Below are 27,560 nucleotides of genomic sequence, written 5' to 3'. Positions count from 1 at the left end.
CATTAGCAGACGGCGTTTTTTGTCCTTACGTTTCAGCCAGCTTGGTTCCCAATTGGCTATCGTTCTTTCCCACGTGACTGCGTCATCGACTGTCCTCAAGGTTCCCCACACACGACAGGATATCCAATCGTAAATATTGAACATGATTGATATTTACGATTTGAAATCGGTGTGACCAGGATGGACGTCCGAGCAGAACGGGGGATGTAAAAAACACTATTAACATACCTCACACCTCAGGAACATCTGGAAAGATTAGTTTAGTGTGTACCCGGCATTATCAGGCTGTTTGGTGTGTAGTAAAAGTACCGGGAGTTCCGCATGGAAATGTAAAGCAAGCGGCAATCTATTTTTTATTGTGAATGATCCTCTTTTTAACCGATTGAGATGATTCATTCAAGACATTAGTTATGAACGAATTAGGAAGGAACAGCTAAGGTCAAGCCCTTCTTCTAATAACGACAGATAAAGTCTGACATTAACATGGAAGATATGGAAGTGAGCTCACAGCCTCGAGCCGGCTTTAATGACAATCAAACAGCTGCTGCCACAAGTCATCCTGCAGGAATCCAGTCAGCAGAATAGATGGCCCTTTTGTGAAGACACTTTGGGGCGCCAAGTTTTTTTTCTTTCTTTTCCACCTTTCCCTCTCCCCCCCGAAGTCGGTGTCTACAAAGTGGGCTTGATCGATGAATCATCTGTGAATTCTCTACATCTGGTAAGAGTTTGGAAATCTGGAGAAGATGTTAGAGAAAAAAAAGAAAAAGAAAGCGTGACTTGGACGGAGAGGGAGAGGTGCAAGTGAAGCAGCTTCAACCCAGAAAACAGGCAGTGGAGCTTTGAGTGCGAAGTTGGGCCAAACATTTTTTACTTTCTGATACTGTAGAACGGAAATGAGCGTCAGAGCTCTGCTGTCTAGACATATTCACATGTACTTGGAGTCCACTATTTAGACACTTGGTTCACCACTGGCCGGAGTGTAATTATTGCAGAATTTTGCTCTGCTAGTATAATAAACAATAAGTAGGGAAAAGAATTGACTAATGATGCCGTCCTTTTCTTTGCTTTGAAGCTGAGAGCGTAAGGTCGACTGTCGGCACAGCACTAAAACAATAGCCCCACTAAAGAGACATACAGTATTTATGTTATTCCTTCAGATTAATTGGGGACGCTCATTTCCTTTTACTCATAATGAAGTAGTCTGGCGCCATTTGTGTTGTTATCACGCAAGAATCCAGTGTTAAATGCAAGAGCACGAGTGTGTGTGCGCATACATATGTTTGGACAGTGTTATTGCGCTTCTCATCTGGAGTGTCCGCGCTGGCGTCGTCAAGGCCTTCGCTGTGAGTTCATGCATCGCCTCGGGCTGCTGCGGACCCCTTTTTTCCCAACCATCTCCCTGTTTGTTTGGAGTGCCCCGCTGCTTCATCCCCTCTGCATCAGCAGCGTGAAGAATGGCGGTGCACATGGCCCCAAGATGTGGCCCGCTTTCCTGCCTCGGAAAAACTTCAGAAACTGAGTCACGCTCCTATAGCCTGGCTGATTTCAAAGGCTGGAGCGACTCCTTTGTTGAGTTGTGTGTGTGGGGGGGGCGGGGGGGGCGGGGGGGGGCGGGGGGGCGGAGGGAATCTGTAATGCAAATGGTGAAATATGCTGATCCCATCAGCGCTATATATACACGTCTCTGATCTTGCACCTAAAGTTCCCTTAAACCCTCCCAAGATCTCGCACTTACTTTAGATTTTCGCTTTTATCGTTCTTATTATAATTGCAAATCTCGTTGGGCGGCTCGTGCTTTTAACCTCGTCATAGTTGATAAGCTATTGTTCTGCCGGTTTCCTTCCTCTGTTTGACTGGTGTGTATAAAATGGTGGCCTGGAGCTGGTGGTGTTGGCTTTGTGTACACTCTCACTGCAGTTGCCTGGCTATAAACTGGCTCTTAATGACAGGAAGAGTGCTGTGTGTGTGTGTGTGTGTGTGTGTGTGTGTGTGTGTGTGTGTGTGTGTGTGTGTGTGTGTGTGTGTGTGTGTGTGTGTGTGTGTGTGTGTGTGTGTGTGTGTGTGTGTGTGTGTGTGTGTGTGTGTGTGTGTGTGTGTGTGTGTGTGTGTGTGTGTGTGTGTGTGTGTGTGTGTGGGGCCCTCTGACACTCAGGTTATTATTTGACTAGTTTTATGACCCTCTGAAATCGACCACATTAAAGCGCCTTTGTCTCCCAGCTGGACTGCAGGAGGCTCATCACTGACATCACTTCACACTTTTGGCGAGCAGAGTTCACACCGCATTTATCTACGGTAGAAACGGGAAAGATAATGATGATGTATCTCCGTATGAGTGCAAGTCCCCGGCTGCTCTCTTTCTTCCTCCCCATATCTCCTCTCTCTCTCCCACACAATGACTACAAGCATAGTGTCATACGCTATGACATCACTCCTGCACTCCCAGCTCTCCTCCACTCCCACAGCACCCATAGCGCAGCTATTTTTTAAAGCCTTTTAATGAGTTTTATATGTCAGATCAGCTACACGGTCCAGCGATGACGGTCTACTGCCGGCGCTGAGCCCGATTTTTCTTCCTCGGGACAGTTTGCTTAGTCAGGCAAGCCTTTTATGAGTCGACTTTTGAAGACATCTTTTCCAGGCGGGCTCAGATTGAAGCTAATGTTTCAGATTGGTTACGTATCCTTCCAGTTGTTGGTTGATTATCAGTGGATCTAGCAATTCGTTTTGGTAAGGCCATAAAAAGTTAGTAGGGTCACAAGTAGCATTTGTTAGACAAACAGTCAAAAAAACCTGAAGTACATATTTATTTATGAGGGAGAAAAACTAGGGAGTGACCTCATGTCTGAAAACTAGGAAATGCTTGTTTTTTATTCTTGACCAATGATTTAAATAGTCATCAATCAATGTTGTATTGATCCATTAAAGCAGCAGTGGGTAGAAATGGAGCAAATATGATTTAAAAAAAAGTTATTTTTATAAAACGGTCACTATATCCTGACAGTAGTGCATGAGACAGGTGATCTGAAAAAAATCATGTGCCTCCGGTGTCCTCCGGTGCTCCTAACGGCATCTGCAAGATTTCACAGACCGAAGGAAAACAACCAATCAGAGCCGAGCTGGAGCCTTGCCGTCTCTGAGCAGCTGTCAATCACTTGCAAACTCCGATCAAACGGTCAAATTAGGCAGCGCTGATCAAATATGAATCAATATTATGTAATGTTAATGCCTATTTCTATCCTCAAATGTTTTAGGAAACATCTTGTAGTGTACTGTTTAGCTGTAAAATGAGAAAGTTTGTGAGGTGGCAGCCATGTTGAGATCAGTTGAGGAAATACTGAGCACCGCCAACCAGCCGGAGCACAGCCAATAGGAACGCTCTCTCCAAAATTACCTGTGATTGGCCAGAGTCTCCCGTCACGGGCTAGATTTTTTTTAAAGCCTGAAAACAGAGTCATGAGGAGGTGCAGAAGTCTAGTTATCTCTCAGAACACTTGAATTACAATATGCTGAGGGGTTATTATGTTATTGTTGCCCAATGGTGCCAAAAACATTCTGCCTACTGCAGGTTTAACAGTCTCTCAGTGTTTGTGCTTATTGTTTGTAATGTGTGGTGGAGGTGTTTGGGTTGTGGCGGCGGTTGGGTGGGGTTGGAAGGTGAGAGTGTAACTGCACCTCTTTATCCCAGACCAGTCCTCTTTCCAGCTTGTTTCGTGTCTCCAGTTGTGTTGACAGGAAAGAGGTTATGGTGACCTGTGCTCACTGATGGATGGCCAGCAGTTTGCTGGAACACGTTTGACCTGTTGGCTAGTGCTGTTTAGAACAGACAGCAAATACTACATCGGGCCTGTTTTTTGTATCTATGAATTTTTGTAATATCAAGTCGTTGTAACTTGAATATGAACTTTGTGCTGAATGGAGGCTGCCAGAATAATCATAGAGTGGTTCTGTGGTTAGTAATGCCTTTTTGATTAATTTAGGAATTTAAAGGGGACCTATTATCCTTTGTACCTTTTCGCTTTCCTTTATTGTGTTATATAGTTTTTTGTGTATGTAAAAGGTTCTGCAAAGTTACAAAGTCCACGCCAAAGGGAGTTACTCTCCCACACAGAAACACAGCTCCTGAACTGCCTGAAACGCCTTGATTGAAGTCCCGCCTTTTTTTCCCCGTAACGTGGTGATGTCACCAAGTTTCACAAGTGCATAACGGTTAGTTTAGCACGCCCTCAAACAAAGCTAGTTAGAGCGGAGCTGGAGCTGAGTCCGAAGAGTTTGGTTCGGTTAACCAAATAACAACAGAGTGGGCCAGCTGACAGAGCAGACTGGGCTTTATTTGGGGTGGGGGGCTCAAACTGAGTGTTTCAGACATTCGGTGAAAAGAGGTGCTGCAGCACAGCCGGTATGAGAAAAGACAAGCGTTTTTTGAACATTAAAGCATGTAAACACATTCTAGTAGAAACCCCAAATACAAGTATGTACCTGAAAATGAGCATAATAGGTCCTCTTTAAATTTAAACGATACTTGTAAAACAACTATAAGTGCAAGAGTAATGACATGCTCGTTAATTTGGATTATTTATTTGATTGTTAAACCACGAGTAATTTAATAAGATTATAAATTAATGTCCAAATTGCTCACCTGGCTGCAGTGCAGCTTGAATTCAGTGGGAAAGTTAAGTATTTGGCTCGACGCGCAGCCTTGAATTATCACACACTTTTCTTTGGTTAAGTACCTGGCGGGAAATGCTTTTTGATTTTGATCTTGCTGACTAATGTCAAACAGTCCTGCCCTTTTGTATAAACTATTTGCACCATGGCTTTGTAGTGTTTGCCGTGGTTAATCACAGCGACTGTTCCCATCCTCAGCTATACATCCTTTTCCGGCTGGTTGAATTGCATGACCTATGGAGGTTGTTGTGCTGTCGCTGGTTTGTTCTCTGCATCTTTAGCGTAGTTTGACAAGTTATTTGGAAGTTTCTTCTCGGTATGTTTGTTTCTGCCGGTGTTGGCGTCTACATCTCTCAAAGTCAAGAACTCTAATGGCTTCAAGGCCTCTTCCAGAAACGGCATGATTGTAAGGTCACTTTCTGGAAAGCATTAACCACGCTTAGCACTAGAGCCCCCCCCTAACCCCTCCTTCCACAGGAGAGAGAAAGGGGGGAAGGGAGAGGGAAACCAGCGTTATCACCATCGCTTCATACAGTAGGTGTTAAAACGCTGTGAAACTTATCTAATCTGATAGGCAAGAAAACAAATCTGGCTGAGAATGAGATGGAGGGAAAAAAAAGGCTCAGTTGTGTAAACACGGTCGGTGGCTGAGAAAGGGGCACATGCATGCTTGCGCGCTCGCACAAAGGAGCCGTTTTGTTTGTCGCTGTGGCCTTTAGCACCAGCACGGCAGGTTTGGCTCTCAGACGTGACTTTTTTCCTCTTAGTCATCCTTTTGTTCTGTTTTGCCCTGTTCTTTGTTTTAAGCTGCTGATGAATATGCGCATAAAAGCCCAATTTCCTTCACTTTTAAATGCTAAGAGAGAAGCTCTTTGGAGGTGGCGTCCTTTGCTTGTAATGCGAGTTTCACAAGTAAAATCTCTTAAACCTGTTTTGTGCCAAAAGCAGGTCGATTACAAACTACTGATTGCTCTTCCAGATGACAGCGCTCTCCCAAGTTCATCTTGTCTGAGCTGTGTGTGTGTATGTGTGTCTGTGTTGTCTGAATACACATACCTCCAGGCAGAGGCGGCCCAGAGGAAAGCTGTGTGATTTTTCACTTAGCTTCACCATAACGAGGTAATTGCCTCCTGTTGCAGGGGACCACAATTTAGTGATCTGGGAGGTGCCCCAGTAAATGATCGTAACACAGACACACACATGCACACCTCCCCTCCCTTTAAACAGCCCTTTTCTACATAATGACGCTTGTAATTGTAGTAATATGTATATGTAATTGTAATAATAACAACTGTAATTTCGCACAAGCAAAGGTCGTAAAAGAAAATTAGACATTTTGATATATACGATTTTCCCGCTAACTTTCTGGTTAGATGTTATTTCTTTTCTATTTACCCGTCAAAACACAATATATCACTTTCTAGAGATGACAACAAAGAAATGAGGATTAATGTGATGTCCTCCTTTCTATTAGCTACTATTTATTCTTAATGTGTACTAGGCACTCGTAAAGTGTATTGTGACACTTTAAATAAACATACTAACTTACAATAACCCGGCAACAAATACTACCTTACCAGTCTTATTATATAGAGCTGCAACGATTAATTGATTAGTTGTTAACTATTGAATTAATCCCCAACTATTTTGATAATCAGTTTAAGTAATTTGTTTAAGAAAAAAAAGTCTAAATTCTCTGATTCCAGCTTCTTAAATGTGAATATTTTCTGGTTTCTTTACTCCTCTGTGACAGTAAACTGAATATCTTTGAGTTGTTGACAAAACAAGACATTTGAGGACGTCATCTTGGGCTTTGAGAAACACTGATCGTCATTTTTAACCATTTTCTGACATTTTATAGACCAAACAACTAATCGATTAATCAAGAAAATAATCTACAAAAACCTCTAGTAGTAGCTACACAATGCCCTATAAAAAACACTATATTCAGTTGCTATAATGCCAATAAGTTCACATTACTGAAGGCCATTGAACTGACTTATAAGCTAAGAAAGGAGGAGACTTTTAACAGCTGGCTATAAAGGCTGAAGTTATTATAATCTTGAATAAATGTCTCACCTGCCAGTTATAACTTTCTAAATGATAAGCTAAGAAAGGAGGGAACTTCCTGTCGCTTTTATAGCCAGCTAAATATGCTAAAGTTATTATTATCATAAAGAAATGTCTCACCTGCCAATTATATCTTTCTAAATGATAATCTAATGATACACATCACGCGGCCTCTATGCTTGACTGAAACTGTTAACTCATAGTCCTTCAGAATCAAAGTTTGCAGCTGAACATTCAGGTTAGGTTGGCAAATTAGCTGGCTAATTCTCGTCTCATTTGTGGTTTTGATAAACAGTGAATTCATCAGAGCTTCATATCGATATGTGCCAAGCGACTGCTAGCTGTCATATTTCGCGTGAAGTGGGCGTGGTTTCATCTAGGTTGGGTAAAACCGATAGATAAGACGCCTCCCTGTCAGGCCTGTGCCTGGAGGGCAGACGCACGCTCTGCTATTATCTCGTCACACACAGGCAGGGGGAACGTTGTGGGGAGGGAGACTGTCATTATCTGCAATCACACACAGAAGACACGAAAGGGAAATCTGTGTTAAGTGAGGCGGCGATTGAGATTGATAGGCGTAAATAGTGCTTAAGAAGTAGAGCGTGTATGATGTATAACAATAACCGTCTTTTGCTATTGTATTTCCTCCTCACGTTAGCTTTCATAATACCCAGTCCTACTTTAAATCAGTGAAGTAACAGCCACAGAGTTCTTCGTCTTTTAAGAGGGTGAGGAATGTGTTGCATCAGGTAAAAGTGTCCCCAGTGTCTGGGAACAAGCAGCCATCTCTCGGCAGGCCTGTGAAACATTCCTGGGCCGTCTCTCATGTCTGGACAGAGGGATGGAGGGGCGGGAGGAGGCAGGCGGCTCGGAGCTGTGGACTCCCTTTGTCTCGCCCGGCCTAACCCCACCGCAAAAAACACACAAACGCCACTCTCACTGCAGCCTACCCCCTCTCTGCCAACAGGCAGGCCGCATGCCAGCCAGCCAGGCAGGCAGGAGGTGTGTGTGACAGAGATAGCACTTGTTTATGCGTGAAATAAATTTGATTCACATGGCGTGGGAAGCTCAATCTGAAATGCAGATGCATGTTCGGTGCGCACACATAACCCCCCCCTCCTCCTTCTCGCTCGCTCTCTGACGGCGGTAACGCTATATCACCAGACAAATCACTCCGTAATAAGCCTCTGTACAAGTACAAGTGCCAGCTATTAAATACACGGTTAGCCTAAAGTGCAAATTGACTGGTGCAGATGAATGGGCTGCGGGTTATGTTTGGAAAGTGAGCCAGGAGAGAGAGACACTCTGTATCGATAGTATTGATCGAGCCCTCCTTGAAGGCCGGCTGAGTGGATGTGCTGCAGTGTTTTCAGGCATACTTAATACGGACGGATGAGGCGTTTTGTCAAATGGGAGAAATAATTTTTGGTATTGATCAGGATCCTTATTTGAACTACTGAATAATGCTTACGACAAATACAATAACAGTTATGGAAAATAATGTTGCACTGCTCATATTTAGATTTCTAATTGTCCTCCTCTGTTTGTTACTAGGAGCATATCAGTGTTGAACTACTTTTTTTCAGGGCTGTCAATCGATTCAAATAGTTAATCGTGATTAATTGCACATTTTTATCTGTTCAAAATGTACCTTAAAGGGAGATTTGTCAAGTATTTAATACTCTTATCAACATGGGAGTGGGCAAATATCCTTGCTTTATGCAGAAACCCTCACAGGTACTGCATTCAGCATAAAAAATATGCTCAAATCATAACATGGCAAACTGCAGCCCAACAGGCAACAACAGCTGTCAGTGTGTCAGTGTGCTGACTTGACTATGACTTGCCCAAAAACTGCATGTGATTATCATAAAGTGGGCATGTCTGTAAAGGGGAGACTCGTGGGTACCCAGAGAACCCATTTTCATTCACATATCTTGAGGTCAGAGGTCAAGGGACCCCTTTGAAAATGGCCATGCCAGTTTTTCCTCACCTAAATGAACGTAACTTTGGAGCGTTATTTAACCTCCTTCAAGCTAGTATGACATGTTTGGTACCAATGGATTCCTTGGGGGTTTTATAGTTTAATATGATGCCAGTACCTAACCTAAAAAATCGCAAGTTGCGTTATCAAAGTTAACGCATTACCATCGCATTAACTTTGACAGCCCTACTTTGTTTATTTACATCTTCTTTTTCTTTTTCCAGAAATCTTGGCCACAACAAGCTGACCACCATCAACGTTGAAGCTTTTGAAAACCTTCCCAACTTGAGAGAGCTGTAAGTATAGTACTCACGCATACACATGGTTTCCATTGAGGGAATCGAACACCTGAACACTCACTAACGGACTTCCCTACGTGTGTGTACGGTATTTTTTATTTTAATCCATGAGCGTGAGTTGCGATACGTTTTTATCAATGACTTAACTCTGACTAACGTCCATGGTCGCCACTCTACTTCCTAGTAGCATCCTCGTATGTGTTTCCTTGAACTAAGTCCAATTGAGAATAAAGTGGTGGTTTTCTATATTAAGCCTCCCCTCCACCACCCGATACTGTGGCCAACGCTGGCCTTGTAAATATTTTATATGGTGAGGAGAGGGCTTGGCTCTGTGTCACTCAGCGCCGGTACACAGGACACACACACACACATGAGCTAACTGGTGATACACACACTGGTGACATCTTTGGCAGGCCGGCCGGCCAGTCATACGCTTCTCGACATCTGTTTTGCTCCCGTGTTATTTTGGGTTTTTTTAAAAGGATGACTTGCTACTTGCTCTGCGGCAGACGTGACAAGTCCAGTTTGAAATCTTTTTGATTTATAACCAGGTTTGATTGAATTCCGCCTCATGTGATGGAGCATGTGGGATAGACCCGACGACACTGTGGCATCTCAGATAGCATGTCGAAATTATAGGAACAACTTCTCAAACATTGGGTGTGGCTTTAAGGCTGGCCCACACTAAAGGATTTTTCAAACCTTAACAGATGTTGAAAATGTGAGAGACCCCACACACATGTTATGTTAAATTGACAGTTTTGTTCCCATAGTGTATGGTGAGCAACAATTTGGCCAAAACAGCAGAGTCCCGTCTAAAAAAACCTGGAAACCTCGCAAAAATTTCTCGCGATCAAACGTGACTTTAGTGTAAACAAACATGGCGATGTTGTTTTTGCACTACTTTATACTCAAAATTCTCTGTTTTTGTGTGGATTTGTGTTTTTGTTTATTCGAACCAGTAAATGATGAATACTTTCACACAGAGCGTGAATATTACGCAGCGAAAAGCGTCCTTTTTTTCCGGAACAAGCGAATAAAAACATCAACCAATCACATTGTGCGGAACAGGTTAAGTTGTGCCCACAGAGACTCCGTAGTCCCACAAACTTTATTACTCATTTCGAAGGTAGCGCTGACCAGATCCACTTCTTCCGTTCTTACCTTTCACAATAAAAGCCCTAGACATATAATATTCACAGGCAAGTATTTTGCATTTTCGTGTTGTTTATTCATCCCATCCCAGTTGTGTAAAAACCTTAAGGCTACTTAAATTCTTTCCTGTGCTCCTCCATTTTTCAGAAGTCATAAGTCCTCTAACCTCAGCATATCATTCTTGTATATGTCTTTGTTTTTCTTCAGGGCACAGTTCAGTTCTCTAACTATGTGTGTTTGTCACTTTCAGGCGGCTGGACCACAATGAGCTGACTTCCATACCAGATTTAGGACAGGCTGCTCCCAAGATTGTATCTCTCTACCTGTAAGTACCGCCCCATTTACTGCTAAACACGGTACCAGAATTATCCTGCTCTCCGTTACTGTATTCTGAGGTCAGTGGCCTCTTTGAAATGCTCCTGAAATAGTCTCTTGACGTCTGTGGAGGATGCATACGCCTTTGCATCTCCAGAAGCAATACTGCATTAATGTGACTCTATTACATTAAACTAATCCCCCTCTTCACTTGAGCCTCTGTTGGCGTAAATACGCAGCTCTATTGAGCGATTAGTATGTGGTCAAGTAACCGGCTAGCGTCAGCTCGTATATAGCTTCAACTTGGTTGCTCCCAGTTGTGAAACGGTGCCTGTGGGGACGGCCTGCACTGGCATCTCACTGGAGATTTACTGCCCTATTTGGGTAGGGCGTGTGTGTGCTTGTTTATGTCACAAACGTGAGCTCAGTAGTACATCAACAGTCTCATTTTTACAACGTTGAGGTGAGAAAGAGGTAGTTTGATGACTTTATTCAAGTTGCAGTTTGGATGTTAGTAAATGCAACCTCTGAGGGAAATGCGCAGAAAGGTGTCACGTTAAATATGATTATGGTAATACAGGTGAAGTTTTTTAAGTTGGAAGATACATTTCAGGAAATAAACTAATTATAATTAAGGTGCAGCTACTTAAATGGTTGACACCATACTTACAGTACATGAGCTAGAGATGTCACGGTGAGGATATTTTCCCACCGGTTAATAAACTTGTGACAACACCTGTGTTACCGGTTACACCGGACATTTTACAAGAAAAGATGACGCTCAATATATGCAGAGTGCTTACTGTCATATGTTATCTGTAATGTCAGGTGGCTGTGTGTCTGACCTTGCCGGTTGTGCCTTTGCTGCAGGGCTGCAGGTTTCCCCCGGCGCCACTGCACCACGCACACCGTATGTGACAGCTCCGTCTGTGACAGCTCCGTCCTTTGCGCGGCGATTGCCCCATTAATGTTATGGTTCCCTTATAGCATTGGGTTTAAATCTGAAATATTGCCAAATAGGCGTTTTGCTTTTCGCTTTGACTCCTCCGTCATCGTCTTGTCTGTCAACACTCTCTCATCTCGTGTGTGAAATCTGACTCCTCGCTGAGACGCCGTACGCAGCAGACGCTTTCACTTTGTAGCATCCGTTGTCAAACTATGTATTGATAACCCGGCGCTAATACACATAAATCAATTAAATGGGTTTTATTTCTATATATAAAACAAGAAAACGACAGGTAATGTAATCGGTGTATGCCCGAACACCGTGTAACACCGTCTAACACTGACTACCGCGTTCAACACTTTTATTTAAATCTTCAGTGTTATCTCATGATGCTCAAGAATGTGTAAAGGAATCCGAGGAACACAAAACAAACAGCTCAATGAAAGGCATCCTAAGGTTACACCAAGATAGGCTTAAGATAAAAATCAAAAGCCTGAAGCTGATACGAAAGCTTATTACACTTCTTATAACACCTTCTTGGATTCAGATCCTACACACACACACACACACAGTCGTGACCGCCTGTATCATCTGTTGGGTGGACTGTTTTCCAGCGTGCCATAGTTTTCCCCCGTTGTGTGACCAGGGAACATTCTCACATCTCACTCAACTTGAAACAATAAAGCTGAGCTAGTTTAGTGCTAACGTTAGCTCGACTTGGCTATCAGTATCTGCTTTCACACCTTGCTAGCATTCCGGCCTGATGGTAAAGTACGCAGCTGCTGCTGGTTCCTGTAATATTGGTCATATCATTTTTTGGCAGTGAGTTTTGTGGGAGTCACACCTTCGCCTCTCCCTGTGTGTCATCTGCCCGCTTCTCAGAATTGATCATGATGCTCGGATGTGGTCAGATTTCTGAAGGCTGTGTTCATTTAGTAAGAGGGGAAATGGAGGTTTGATTAAGCAACTCTGACATCTGTTTGTTTTTTTGAGCTGTTGTTATTGTGTGTTATTAGGTTTTCTATCAGCCTGGAAACAGATTGTGGAAGCAAAGGTGAACTTGCTCCAAACTATGGCGAGTCGCAGCCCCTCCGAATGATCGGGGGTGTCTTTTTTTGGCCTGACTTGAAGTCTGTTGCTAGGGGGAAGGCCCGCAGGCCTGATGGGAGTGGAGGCTGGAGGGAGGGTCGGATCTTTACAAAGCCACACAGCTGAAGTGAAGGCCCGCTGAAGCACTTGCAGCTGCAGCTGTCAGTCACATGGCTTACAGTAAAATGGGTGACAGTGAGAAGGGGAGGAAGGATGAGAAAATAGGGAGGGAGGGAGGGAAGGGAGGAAGGGATGGGGGGTGTGTGTGAATAATGTCAGATCAGGGTGACATCACCGCATGTCGAAAAAGAGGAATGGTTGAGGAGAAGTTGCGGAGGAGGCAGTAGGAGGGTACGGAGAGGCAAAGGGAAAGGGGGAAAAAGGGAAGCAAGAGGTGAGCTCATGCTCGGGGTTATTCCCAAAAGCAAATCCAATGCTCTCCGTCTCCCTTGTGCCAACCAGCCAGCGCTCTGGAGTGTGAGACTTTCTGTGTATGTGGCCTGGCAGAGGCAACGCTACAGACTGCAGGCCAGTGTTCCTGTGCCATCGGTTGAGATCGTCTGGAATGTCGTCTGACTACAAGTTTGTGTGAGACAGTGGTTCGCACGCACACACACACACACGCAAGCAAATGGACTGAGAATCTGTCTTCATCCAACAGTAAACTCTCAGAGAGGCAGAGAGCCCATTATATGTGGTTGCTACTGTCTGACTGTCTTCGAGTCTTCGAGTCTATCAGTTTGCTAGTTGCTGCGTTGTCTGATGGAAATGACAAATTTAATTATGTTTATAGAATTACACACATTAAATAGCGAATGTAAACGGCACATTTCCAGGATTTCTGGCATTTTGAATGCTCAATTCATTTTAAATTCCTGTGGCGTCAGGCGAACTAGGTACTGGGCAAAGTGCAAACATTTAGAGTATATTTTTGGTTGTAATTACTGCCATTATCCTACTATGCCACAGGCTGCACTGAATAAAGCAGCATGCCAGTGGTTACACACAGTATTTATCATATTGGGGAAACATGGTTTCCTTGGAAATGTGATTTAAACAAATCTTTAATCATTATGGCTTGAAGGGTTCCATGTTAAAGCTGCAGTAGGCGGAATATTTTTGGCATCATTGGGCAAAAATATCATAATAACATTTCGGCATATTGTAATTCAAGTGTTCTGAGAGAAAACTAGACTTTAGCACCTCTGCATGGCTATGTTTTCAGGCTTTAAAAAATCTTACCCGTGACGGGAGACTTTGGCCAATCACAGAACATTTCAGAGAGAGAGCGTTCCTATTGGCTGGTAGACGGTGCTTGGTATTTTCTCAACAGATCTCAACATGGCTAAACAGTTCACTACAAGATGTTTGTGAAAACATTTGAGGCGAGTCTGTCAAGATTGCTGATGATTAACTTTTGCCGAGATTATCATCGAACTATAATCTTATCAGCACAAGGCTATTTGGAGCTGTCTGTCTATGAAAGTTTGCACTTAGTAAGAAGTTGATGACTTACTTCTGTGGGAGTACAATATACAAAATTATAAAGAAGTACGGTGGTATTAGAATAAAAACAGGAATAGGTGGACTGAGAAAGGATTGATGAGTGGGCTGGAGTTTTTTCCCTGCTTCCTTTTCTTTCATCTTAATCTTTTGCTTAGTTGAGAGATGACTTTTCTTTTGCCTTTTTCCCACTTCCTGTAGCTTTCATCCCCTTTCCTTTCACTGACACGTCTGGCAGTTCTTTTTGATCGCTGCCTGACGCTCTCGTAGAATTCATTAATTCATTAGATAAGCCTGACAGTGTGGTTATAGTGCAGCAGTTTAAACTCTTCTTTGGTCCGTCAACCAATCACAACAGATGCATCTTATCAAAAACATTGTTTAAATTAAAATAAAAGTCACCTGATCACATAGAAGCTCCTCATGAACTAACCAAAGACCATATGCCAGGCTCCCACATTCCCACAATGCACTTGGCGAGAGCCCACCGGCTTCCCGCAGACTCCCAGAATGCCACAGCGGGATGGTAACAAAAAAAAGAAGAAGCAGCAAAAAAGTTTTAAAACCACAGTGTCAAAGTGACAGCAGAGCAGCACAAACTTTCCCATTGTGCTCATCGCCTGCTTGGTCGACATCAAAGCGCTCCTTTTTAAAACAGCTCGGGATAGAAATCATATGGCCCGCCGGATGATCTGATTTTGAAATAATTCTCCTTTTGTCCCGACCGCCAGCTTCAAACGTAAGGGACGGGCCCAACAATCGCCCCCAGAGATGACACTGGGAACGGTAGAATGGGCTTGCTAGTGTAAACCACCGATGCTCTCTCCATACATCAAAAGAAGTGTCAAAATGAGCCCGGCTCATGATAATCAGATGGTCAATGGGGCAGGGTAATGAGATTTGGAATTAAGTGGAATCACGGCGAATAAGGCCCCGCGGACATCAAAGGGAACAAGAGCGAACCCAGCTCCGCTTTATCAGAAATGTCACCGGCCGTATGATAATCAGTTTTTATAAACGCTACTATTGTATGTGTGGACTTCAAACACATTGAGCGCCGGGGCTTTATCTGTCTCTCACACGCAGCTGGGCTCTGACTGTGGGAGGGAAGGGGGGAGGGAGGGAGAGAGGGGAGGAAATCTGGTTTGAGTGGTGGAAGGAGAACGAGTGAGAGGTCAACCTCTCCCACCAGTTTGAGACTGATCTGTTTTTCCCATCAAAGGTCACCAGCTGTTGACCTCTCCTCACCCCTTCATCCTCCCCCCCTCCCTTTCTCCTCCCCCATTCTTTCTCTCAGGTTCACTGTAGCCACTGTCTGTTGCTCTGTCCCATGTGTGTGTCTGCTATTTGTGTTGTGTGTGTGTGTTTGCCCAGGCGTGCTTGCATGGCTCATCCTTAACCATTTCTGCCACTGTTTATTCAGGTGGGCCACTGTGGTGTGACCCCTCCTCCTCTCAGACACCAATAAATATGTGTGTGTGTGTGTGTGTGTTCACTGTGTGGCTGGCTAAAGGCTAGAAAGGAAGCAGGAAGGAGGGACTGACCTTGTTTTGACGAGTTTGACTGGTGGAACACCTGCTCTCCGTCTTGCTCTCTCCGTCAAAACACACTCGTACACACACATCGTCCTAAAAAGTTAAGCAGTCAGAATAACCCTCCTTGATTAAAAATAAAGTCTTTTCTCAAGTTATTTTCAAATGCTGTAAAACTCTCAATGTGTCAAGTAAATTGATGTTAAGATTTAACTGCCTTGCCTCTGATGAGACTGACGTGATGCAGCGCCTGGTGTGTCTCTTCCCTGCATCTTGTGTTAATGGCTCTGCTGGTCAGCTGGCTTTATGTTGGAAAACAGGTCTTTGGAGTAAAAGAGAATATAAAATACCACATTCAGATTTTGAAAACCTTGTTTAAAAAAGAACACTTCAAACTCTAGGCGTTTTCAGACCAAACAGTTCTGGGAAGCTCCCTCGAGAACTACATACCTTCAGGGGCTTTTTTCTGTTTGCATTCACGCTGCCAATAGGAACGCTGAAGTGACGTTAGCCCGCCGGCTAGTTTACTGTGTTTCACAAGTTCTCTTAGCTTTCTTTTATTAATGTAATAATAAATAAACAACTCTGTTACATGCCACAATCATATGAACTCAGGCAAAATACACTTCACGAAAGTACCTTTGGCGATTTCAGTTCGAATTGACTATCGGTCTTGGGCTAAGTGGTTTCTTTTTGTGCTTAGAGAGTATCTACTCTGAAATAGGAGGGGAAAAAAGTCCCTCATAACAGCGCTGTAAGAACTACGATCGTTTTTAGTTCTTGCGGTGCACATCCAATACAAAGGGGGGGTTCTTAGAACTATGAAAAAGTTCCTCCGGTCTGAAAACACCTTCTGTTGTAATGTAGCTTTCACTTGGACGGTGACAGGAAGAACCCCAAGTACATAAAGCTATAGCTGGTGTCATCTGTGCCTGCCTGCGTTATTTAGTGCTTTATAATTTATCAAATAAAAGTACTTTATCTTCCCTCTCTTGCCTCTTTTCTTTTTTTTTTTTTTTTTTTTAGACCAGTCGGGTAAATGAAAGTGATACAAAATGAAATTCCCATCCCTAGTTAGCACCCAGGAATGTGCCAAATGTGTCACCCAGCAAAAGGCTTTCATGTACGCTCAGATAACACCGACCATCAGACTCCTCACATATACAGACACACACACACACACATACCTACGCAGACACACAGACCCGGTGTAGACAGACAGATGTCTGTGTGTTCTGTCTGCTTTGCATATTCTACATCTACCGTATACGTTTAGCTGTGTGTTCTGTCTGCTTTGCATATTCTACATCTACCGTATACGTTTATCTGTGTGTTCTGTCTGCTTTGCATATTCTACATCTACCGTGTACGTTTGTCTGTGTGTCTGTTTGCAGTAGGGCGGGGCTGTGTTTGGGTTTCTCTTGTGCCCTGTGGCCTTCCTTGTGCTCGACTGACACGTGACTTTGTGTGACTGTGTCAATCACTTTGGCTGTCAAGCAGTGTTTTCCACAAGCCTCTTCTCCTCCTCCATATTGTAGGGTAATGGGTGAGGCAGTGTCTTTTACTTTCTCTTCTTCTCTGTGTGGAATTGGGTCCTGGTACTCAAAAAAAGCCACCACTGATGATGAGGACAGGAGAAATCTGTCCAGTCTTGGGTCTGGCTTCGGACACTCCCAGGCTCACTAGGCCTGACAAAACAGAGCTGGGGCATGTTTTCAGATTTGGTTTCAAGTTTTGCTTCTCTGTTACCTAGTCAGTAGTTCCCTCTCCTTTGTCCTTTGTCCAGAACTTCTTGAGTATCACAAAGCCATCTCCCCCATTCCATCGCACACTGAAGTGCTCCGAAATCCCCCTTCAAGTGGCTCCGGTTGATCACCGAGGCCCCATCCATCTATCTCGTAGATTTTTGCGGCCTCAGCTCCGTGGAGAAGCACAGGTGTCCTTGGAGTTGTTTAAAGAAGACGAACGTCTGTTGGGAAGCTCTTAAAGTACACATTTTGTGGTGGATGAAGACCACTTTGCTCTGTGTACTCTGCTCTCTTTGTGCCTGAGAGTGGGTTTAGAGAAGGCGGGGGATTTGGAGTGTCTCCCTTGGGTGATGATGGGAAAAGGACAGTGAAGTTGAGCAGGGTAATATATTTCGAGATGGTGTTATGGCCACTTTGAAGCGTAGAGTTGTATGTCTGTGAGTGGGATTTTAAGCCACACCTAATGCCTTTTTTATGTGCTTTTTCTTTTATCAGACATCACAATAAGATTCGGAGTATAGACGGGAGGCGGACCAGAGAGCTGGCTTCTGTGGAAACCCTGGACCTGAGCAATAACGACATCACGGAGCTGCGAGGGCACTGCTTTCCCGCAGGACTCCAAATTAGAGACCTGTAAGTACAATCTCTGCATATTACTGTGACTCACCGATCTTTAAAAACTGTAGGTGCTTAAATAAATGTTTCTGTATTCAGGTACCTGAGCAACAACAAGATCAGCGCGCTGGAGCTCGGAGCTCTGGACCATCTGGGCTCGACTCTCCAGGTCCTGAGACTGAGCCGAAACCGCATCAGCCAGATCCCCGTGAAAGCCTTCCAGCTCCCGAGGCTCACCCAGCTGTGAGTACCACTGGACTTCATCACTTCAACAGCGTAGTTAGCGCGCTGACAGGGTTGTGTTTCGGTCTGTCGGAACAGTTCGACCTGCAAAAACAAAATGTTTTTGACATTTAGGTTGAAAAGGAATGAGTTCCCCAGTCGCGGAGACGTCACAGAATCGAAAAGAACGAAGAGTTTAAGTGAGGTTGTTGTGTCTGTTGATCGAGTCGTGTGCGTTTAACATTTGGAACGCTATGACTGTGAGCTAAACCTCAAGGGGCAGATAAGGTTTGACTAGGTAAACACAGGAGCCGCATTATGTGTGATTTATTACCTTCTTACACATCCCCAAAGTGGTTAGTTCAGTCCCCACACCGTGCTCCATTATCTCCACCAGACTTCCCTCCAGCGTAACCATGAGGTCGACCCATTTGTAGCTCAACGCCTCCATTCTGGAGAGAGAAGGGACTCACGTAATGGGAGTCTTCCCCCACCGTGGCTCCGGTAGTTTCCCCAGGTGCCTTTTGTTGAACAGGTGGCCCCAGTGACACTGTATCTACACATGCTAGTGGTGATGACACAAAAGAACATGTTTATCTTTGCCAACCTGAGGGCTTTTACAGCCAAGGTTCACATGCAGAGACGCCTCATATGCAGAATAAAAAAAAAACACTGCGGTGTTTAAAATCGTATACCTTCCTTTTAGTATCGCTGTAATTTCATAGGGTCACGGCTTGACCCTTGTTTGTAAGCTAAAGCCTGTGGGTACACAGCGCTGGCCTCATGCCACAGCCGGAAAGGACACCACTGAGGAATGCCTGTTAAGCTGGCGGTTTGTTAGCTGCAAAATGCTCCAACTGGAGCGTGCAGGCTGCACGATTCTTTGGTTTTGACTTCACCGTGATGGATGCGAATGTAGAATGAGGGCAAAACATTCCTCTGGAAAAAAGTGTTTTGACAGAGTTCAGAAAGTATGATTAAGTGCCTCACTGATTATTTTTTTTTTCCCCATGATCAGTTGCTACATTTGTTTTGTCTGTCCACTCTGCAGTGAGCTGAACAGAAACCGTATCCGTCAGGTGGAGGGTCTGACCTTCCAGGGTCTGTCCAGCCTGGAGGTCCTCAAGCTGCAGAGAAACAGCATCAGCAAACTCACCGACGGGGCCTTCTGGGACCTGGCCAAGATGAAAGTCCTGTAAGTACAAAAACCTTAAACAGTATCAATAATACAAATTTGCCAATTATACATTATGTAGGGCTGCACGATTGTGGCCAAAATGATAATCATGATTATTTTTTATCAATATTGAGATCACGATTATGCATTGATTTTAGGCACAAAATATTTTTATTGCACTTTCACATTTAAAGAAAAAGAGCATTGCTTTGCCCGTTAAATATACAGAATATTACTCTTCTACTCTGGACTGCAGCAACATTCAGGAAAGTTTTTCACAGGCTGTCGCTGTAGGGGCAAAAGTGGAGCCAAAACGTCTCTTAGTTTAGGAAACACTTGATTTGATATGCAGCAGTGTTTTCTATGAGTGGAGCACGCATTTTAAACGTCAATATCGATCATATTTGGGGCGCCCCAGTAGCTCACGTAGTAGAGCGTGCGCCCCATGTACCATGGTTGAGTCCTTACCGCAGCGGCCCAGGGTTTGAATCCGACCTCTGGCCCTTTGCTGCATGTCATCCTCTCTCTCTCCCCCTTTCATATCTATCACTGTCACTGTCAAAATAAAGGCCACAAAAATAATCTTAAAAAAAAATCATATATAGCGATCATATCCATTTTATTGTGGGAAACCAAAATCGCGATCAGAGTCATAACACATATAATATCTAACCTATTATCTGAAACTCACCATGTGATTTATGTAGTTTGGGTGCAGCACATAGTTTGGAACAAGCACCACCTCGAATACTCACCTACTAAACCTTAGAAGAATAAGATCTTTTTGTACTTACTGGAACTTGCCCATTACGACCTGCAATTTCTACATCTTACTTCAATTACATGCAAAATAACACAGTAATGGTCACAAATTGCTTTGCATTTTTTCAGAAATGCTGCTGCAAATGTAGCCATTTCAGGGCGCAACAATTCCCACCAAACTCCCGACATCCTGTTGCCTGTAAACCACTGTGTCCTGCTTCCTGGTAATACTTACTTTGTCTCTTGCAGTCACCTGGACTACAACAGCCTAACGGAGGTGAACAGCGGCTCCCTGTACGGCCTGACCTCCCTTCAGCAGCTGTTCCTCAGTAACAACTCTATAGCTCGCATCAACCCTGATGGATGGAAGTTCTGCCAGAAGCTGAGGGAACTGTGAGTACTGGCATTTGAGCATTCAAACTCTCGTGCTATATGTCCTCTTGAAGCAGACACTGACGACAGTTAAAGTTTCTAAACCTGGAATGACAACTGCAGTCGAAGAGAGCTGAAGTCAACAAAGAACATAAGTTCAATAAAGTTCAATTTAAAAAATAAAATATTTAAAACTTGACACCAACTCTGGAGTGACATTTCGCTTCAGTCTCTGGGGATGTAAACCTCTTGTCCTATATCCTGAGAATCCAACACTCCCCACCCTCAACCATATCACCCATCTACCTTCCCCAGGGTTAAACGACATTGTGCGTTAACACTCAATACGCTCCGCTATTCTCAGAATAAGCCTGTTTATCCTATAATTAGAGCCGGGCTCAGCAGCACTCAAGCCCTTCGACAAGAGTTTTTGTACTCCGTTGTGAAGCGCCGGGGTTTGTCAAACCGGCGTGTAATCCTCCACCGGTTGTGTTGTGGTAATTACACTGAAGGATCGCCTCCGCGGCCCTTTGTCTACCGAACGAGGAGTTATTATCTGAGAGCCTTTCCTGTTCCGCTGACACGACTCGTCGTATTGCCGCTGCAAAGTGCTTTGCTCAGCTGAGGCGTTGCTAACTGCGAGGTAGCCTGGGGTATCCGTGGCGCCTGTGTTTGTTTATGTGAAGCAGGTAGAGGGGATAAAGAGGTAGATGGCGTTCCTCTTTAGTTTGCTCTTATGTTTCCTGTGCGCACGGCGATGAATGACAGATTGCTCCCAGCGCCATCCTCCCGGCGCGGCACCAGTCGGCGGTTATATGATTTTTTTTTCTTTTATTATCTGGAGTTATGATAACCCCCACGGCTGATAGAAGAGAGAGTGACTCGTCTTTATGAAGAGCCTGTTATTGCATTCCCACTGGGCCCGGCTGAGCTGGTCATCAGGGAGAATCTCTGCACACATGACTGGTCAAGCAGACCTGAGGCCTCGCCACGGAGACAGACGGCGAGGGCACAATACTGCCTTTCACTACTGTCTGAAAGATACCATTATGGGATTTATTGTCATTTATAAGCAGGATTTATCAAGATGTATGACATGCATACTATGAAACAATATTCTTACAAGAAGTTTTGAGTCTTCCTTTCCACTTGTTTCTCTCGTAAATCAACTTTTATCAGTGGTTTTCGCAAACTGTGGGGCGTGCCTCGCTAGTGGGGCAGATGGGGTGACCGTGGGAAAATGTGCTCATCTGACGGTAATCAAAAGAAAATATGAGGAAGTAGGGCTGCACCGAGTAGTTCGAAGCTTCATTCATAACGTTGACTTCTAATTATTATTATTAAACTTAGAGAAACATTAGCCTACCTTCCACTTTCTCCTCCCTCCTCTCTCTCAAAAACAGAGCGAGCGACACGGCGCTCACTCTGTCTGTCTATTGAAAAAAGAGAGATCGTAATTATTTCCAAAATTCACAACCTGTTCACAACGAAATATTCTGCTTCAGTCCATATTCAGTTTCACTGCGATTAAAAACTGTTTTCTCTCTCGCACGCACCTTTAACAGGGCAGTCTAGCAGCAATCCAACAGCACCATAAATAAACATAAACCATATACATTCATATAAACAGGCAGGTGTCATCTTGTTTCCAAATTCCTGAAACAAGTGAAACTGCTTGGAAATCCACTGTTCCCATCCAATTTGGATTTCCTTCAGCCTTGAAAGAAAAACAGAGATTTGATGGCTAAGATACGAAAGTAAGTAACATTTTGAGGACATGAGTGACAGTATATTCCCCTGGGGTTTACCACATACTCAACTAGGCTTATAAAAGGAGGTTGTAGACACGTAAAGTTCCAACCAGAGAATTTCTTTTCCTCCCCGTCAAACGGTTAAGACCTCAGCTGAGCTCTAAGGTCTGCTAAGCCCATTCTCTGTTAATGTGGTGAAGAATAAAACAGCACAATGGAAAAACACATCACAGACGGGCAAACAGACACCGAATCAGCCATGAAATCTAAGTATAATGATGTCGCGAGCTGCCTCAGCGTTCTGCCAACCCGTCATCTCCTTCCAGACCTCACACAGAACGTTTCTCTCTCTCCGTCTGTCTCTCTTCTCTTTTTCTGTCCGTCTCACACTCTTACTTCTCTCTCCAGGAATCTGTCGTACAATAACTTGACTCGTCTGGATGAAGGCAGCCTGGCCGTGCTGGGGGAACTCCACTCTCTCCGTCTGGGCCACAACTCCATCAGCCACATCGCCGAGGGAGCGTTCAGAGGCCTCAAGGCCGTACGCATCCTGTAAGTACACCGCCATTACCAAACAACTCCCTCCTCCCCAGCAACCCGCTCATTACGCTTTTACCCCCGCTGACGATAAGGCTAAGATGTGCCACTTGGGAGCAGTTAAAGCTGAGAGGTTTAATATTGGTTTTGCCTCTGTGATATTTGATATTCAGGCTTACGTCGTCCCTCCGTTTGACTTCAGAAAGCAGGAGTTGTTTACTTTTCAAGTCAGGTTCGATCTCATTTGCATTCATGAGTTGTTTGTACTTTTTACGAGGCGATCACTTTTGTCGTGGTTTCTGTGGCAACTCCTTATTTTTTCTTGTGTCTTTTTTCCCCCCACTTTGTTCCTATTGTGTGGTTTTGTTTTTCTCTGGTTCCCAACAAACTTGGACCTGAAAGTGTTCTGTGTCGCTCACCTCCCTCGAGATCCTTCCCCCGCTTCTTTAGAGGCCATGAATAAAAACAAGAGGTTTCTTTTCCCCGCCGATCCACCTTTCGCACAAAAAGCCCAAACAGGCCCTAATGAAAGAAAAGGAGGGAATGAAAGGGAGAAAGTCAGGGGATAAATCCAGGAGAAAGACTTGGGGGTCTTGGTTTCTAACCAAGGTCCTCTTGGCGGTGCCTCTTCCCAGCGAGAGAGCCAGAGAGAGGGGGAGTCGTGCCAGAGCTCGCTAGACAAGCTCTCTCTCACAGCGGGGTGACAAGCCAACGCACATAAGGCCTCTCTCTCTCTGCTGGCACACTGGGCGCTAGATAACTAGCTGCAGAGGGAAATAGAGGGTGGGACAGGCAGCTGAGCTTGCGACTGCCATATCTCAGCCATTTTCTCATGTTTTCCTTTCTTCTCTCTAATTGTTTCTTTTGGTGTCACCATTTGAAAGCACACTTAATGCCCCTCTGTTATCCCGAGTGTATTCTGTCATCTCCTCGTGTTATCCCCCCACCCCCCAATACGCACTCTCTATCTCTGCCTTGATTTTGGCATGATCTCTCCGCTTGTATCAGTCCTGTGTCTTTGAGGCAGGCCTAATCTAATCAGTGGAGGGGAGGACAGGCATCGTCCGGGCCCTGAAAAGGAGCCGGGGGAGCTTTAATTGGGCCCGCGCTGCTGGCCGTGCTGGCATGGGGCTGAAGCCTGCATCGGGGTGTGAAAGCTCCAAACAAGCCAGCCTGCCCTCTAATTCGGCCACGGGGGTCGCGTTGGCTCATCGGGGCCCCCCCCCTTCTCCACGCTCCGCAGCCCCCACCACTGGCCTTGCTTTAACAAGGCAACGGCCATTCACATCCAGCCAGCCAGAAAGAGGAGGAAATTGGCAGCCCCTGTCCGGTCCAACTAAGACAGCGGCCAATGGCGACTGAAAAGACCCAGAGGGGGGATGAGGGATGGAGGAGGAGGGGTTGAGGGTGCTATTGTGGCGATGGTGGAGGGTGTGGCTGACCATCAACCTCAAAGGCCTTTCTCAAGTTTGAAAGAAAGTCTTTTAATGGTTCAGAGGAGTCCTCCGACTCTTGTTTTTCTTTTCTATTACCGTTCAGAGGGGCGGAGCGGTGGCTCCTCTGCAGCTATGACTTCACCTACAGAGGTAGTTCTTTAGAGGGGAAATGAGGAGCATTCAACAAGTGTTTGGAAACCCCCCTCCCAAAACGCTCCAAAAGAAGCCCTTTCTTTCTTTTCATTTCATTTCATTGAATTGTCTTTGCCCGGCCACGGCTCCCTAACCTTATTAAGACTCTTGGCTTCAGTTGTGGCTGCGCCGTACCTGCTGCCATCGGCCGAACGTACCCAACTGTTCAGGCCTCTCGCGAGGCATTGTGTTCCCGCCAATCTCTCCATGCCGTCATGAATTATACATGTGTTTCCCCGTGCTGATTTTTGCCTCGACACACATGCACACGTACTTGCGCACATGCACGCTCCTCCTCCACCCCTCTAAGGAAAGAATGCGCTTGGTTGGCAGAGCAGAGCGGCAGAGGGGCTCTTAAGGCCAGGTGCAGAGAGGGGCGGAGGGAGTGAGGGGGAGTGTGGGCGAAGGGGTAACCCGTGACTTCCAGAGCAGCCTCTGCCAGGGCTGTGAAACGCTTCAGCGCTGGTAGACCTTGTCCCCTGTTCCCCTCCCTCCCTCCTTCCATCTTTCTTATCCCCCTCTCTTTTCTCTCTTTCTCCACAGGGAGCTGGACCATAATGACATCTCTGGCACAATAGAGGACACCAACGGGGCCTTCTCTGGATTGGACAGCCTCAAGTTGCTGTGAGTGTCTCCCCTCGTTCTTTCTTTTAAACCCCTACGCCTCTCCTCCTTCGCTATCGACCCCTCCTTTTCATCCCCTATGTCCTGTCAATGATTCTCTGCTGCTCTTCAAAAACAGAAGTGAGTTTCTCATTTTTTCTTGCGTCCAAAAGTTTCCCTCCAAATCCCGACTCGCCCTTCGTTGCCAGCTAAGTTGAGCTAGTTCGGTTTAAGGTCGCAGAGTTTGAGTTATCTGACCCCTCAGGATCACACACTCCACTTGGTAGGGAAGTGTTCGCACCGAGCGATGACTTATAGGACCCCTCTTCCTTTTTTTTACAAGGCTTGTTCGTGAAACATCATTTTCCTGTGGAAGCTCAGGCCAGTTCCTCTCCAGCTCAATCTGGCTTTCATTGTTTCACTCCAGCTTTATGGCCAAACTGGGTTCACTTTGCTGCTAATGGTTCAAGAAGAAGATAGAGTGAATCATTTTTTAATCTTTTTTTTTTTTAACGATTACTCATCGATGTTTTCCTCAAGGCAGCTAGTAAAAAAACAAAGTTCAATATCGAGACTTGGCAAGTTGAGAAATTACAGCGAACGAGGAGTTTCTGGCACTGAGCGGCAATCATCAACCTGCAGGACGAGAAGATGATGTCCAGCCAAGATGGTTCCCAGTGTGAGCGCCGCTGAAAGAGAAAGAACGGGAGAAAAGAGAGGCAGAAAGGGCTTTTCTTCGAGCTGGCAGGGGTTCGCTCCCCCCAATAGGCTTAGCTCTATTTCTCCTCCATGCCTCCGCTCCGCTCGTCCCCTCTTTCCCAGTCCCCGTTGTTAGGAACCGAGAGAGGGTAAAATTGAGGGCTGCATTCAGTCATCAACATCAAACACCGCGCACGCCCCGCCCTCTGACCCTGCCCCCTTTTTTTGTCACGGCGTTGGCGGAAGCGGGCCCACTGCATCCCCGACGCTGGCAGAGCGAGCCATGGGAAAAAAGAGATGCAGAAAAGAGAAGGACGGGGTGAGACATCAAAGTGTCCACCCCACACACACACACACACACTGGGTTGCCTTAAAGCAGCTTGTGAATGCCGCCACATGGGAGGGAAGTGGGTCTTACAGATCTAAGCCGAGGAACATGATGAGTAGATCTTATATTTTATTCTGTTTTTATTTGTTTTGACAGATTAAATTCCAATAAAACAGGGGTTCTCTAACGTTTTAGGGTCAGGGACCCCTTAAAGGGGAGAACATTTTCCAAGGACCCTCTCATAATCATAACATTGATAAAGCATAATGCTTACTACCATTTGTACTCTTAGATGTTATTGGAACTATTTGTATTCTAAAACTTTTCATCCTAAATACTTCAGACCTGTTTGATGGTGATAAACAGAAACACATTTCAATTTGAATCAACACGACTTTGTTTTACCCTGATATTCCGGATGCTTTGTCATCAGACGTCGCTTTAGCTTGGCCAGCGCAGGACACATTTTGGCCTCCCGTCGCTGTCGCTCGATATAACTGTCGTCATATTTTCTCAATTTAGCTAATTTGGGTTTAGCATCACTTGACTACGTGGACTGTCTCATATATTTCTAATATTTTTAATGATGCAACAAAATGTTATAATTTATAGCAAATTATTTCGCGGACCCCCTGACAGAGTGCCACGGAGAATCACTGCTTTAAAATTATGGGTGTCAGAAAATATTGAATATCGCGATAATATGTTTGTGATACTCTATCGATTCTCAAAAACGTAGTATAGATTTTTAATCAATAACAGTTTATATGCAAAGATTGACTAAGTGAATACTTAAAAATCACAATATATCGCAATATATTGAATCGTAGTCCCTGTATTGTGATACGTATCGTATTGCCAGATTCTTGCCAACACACAGCCCTATTTAAAATAAAAGTTGCAAAGTAGCGCTCTTATTGTCCCGGTGACAAGACAGCCGTTTGTTTGTGTGTACATGTGGATGAGTTGGAGCATTCATTGTGAACCAGCCAGCCGTGTCTCCTCTTCCTGTGAATGCGAAGGCTACAACAGGAGAGGAACGAGGGAGGGGAGAGGGGAGAGGGTGGAAGAAGAAGAAGAGATTAGGACCCCAAATCAGAGCGAACAGCAGCTCACGTCTTGGCTCAACACCAGGCTTGACAGGAACACACACTCACATGGCTGCACGTATGTTCTTACAAGCTCCGCAGGGGAAACGGACCACCACACACACACATTAACACACACACACAGCCCCGCGCGGTCATCGCTATTGAATTCTAATAAAGATAAAAGTGGTCTTTGAAGAGCAGCGCAGAGCCTCCCCCCCTCCTCCCCTCCCATCCTCACACTCCAACCCCATCCAATCTCCCTCACCCTTCCTCCTGGCTAATCTCCACACAGTTCGGATTTCCAATACCTCAATCCCCCTCACTCTTATCAGATTCAGCCTCGCTAATTGTGCTTCTCTCCCCCCCTCTCTTGCTCTCTCCCTCTTCTCACCCCCCTCTCCTCTCTCTCTCTCTCTCTCTCTGTCTCTCTCTCTTCATCTATCGACACCCTTCATGTTTGGAAACGGCA

The 27,560-nt window shown here is 45.0% G+C and overlaps 1 protein-coding gene and 1 long non-coding RNA gene across 2 annotated transcripts in view; one reads left to right on the top strand and one right to left on the bottom strand.

Annotated features, from left to right (window-relative positions):
• Nucleotides 1-27,560, top strand: part of lrig1 (leucine-rich repeats and immunoglobulin-like domains 1) — a 42,504-nt gene that overhangs the window by 6,248 nt on the left and 8,696 nt on the right. The window contains exons 2-9 of the mRNA XM_037784695.1: nucleotides 8,944-9,015; nucleotides 10,424-10,498; nucleotides 17,802-17,939; nucleotides 18,021-18,164; nucleotides 19,195-19,338; nucleotides 20,332-20,475; nucleotides 22,614-22,757; nucleotides 24,914-24,994. Of these exons, the coding sequence (XP_037640623.1) occupies nucleotides 8,944-9,015; nucleotides 10,424-10,498; nucleotides 17,802-17,939; nucleotides 18,021-18,164; nucleotides 19,195-19,338; nucleotides 20,332-20,475; nucleotides 22,614-22,757; nucleotides 24,914-24,994 (942 nt within the window). The remainder of the gene's footprint in view (nucleotides 1-8,943; nucleotides 9,016-10,423; nucleotides 10,499-17,801; nucleotides 17,940-18,020; nucleotides 18,165-19,194; nucleotides 19,339-20,331; nucleotides 20,476-22,613; nucleotides 22,758-24,913; nucleotides 24,995-27,560) is intronic.
• LOC119497119 lies at nucleotides 16,563-27,553 on the bottom strand. The gene is made up of 3 exons (XR_005208877.1): nucleotides 27,205-27,553; nucleotides 26,018-26,032; nucleotides 16,563-16,745 (listed from the first exon to the last, which is right to left on the bottom strand). It is a non-coding gene; the product is annotated as an uncharacterized LOC119497119 (long non-coding RNA).

This window comes from Sebastes umbrosus, chromosome 1 (genome assembly GCF_015220745.1).
Source record: "Sebastes umbrosus isolate fSebUmb1 chromosome 1, fSebUmb1.pri, whole genome shotgun sequence".
Classification (NCBI taxonomy): domain Eukaryota; kingdom Metazoa; phylum Chordata; class Actinopteri; order Perciformes; family Sebastidae; genus Sebastes; species Sebastes umbrosus.
Note: the sequence above shows the minus strand (reverse complement) of the source record. Positions and strands in the feature narration are given on the sequence as shown.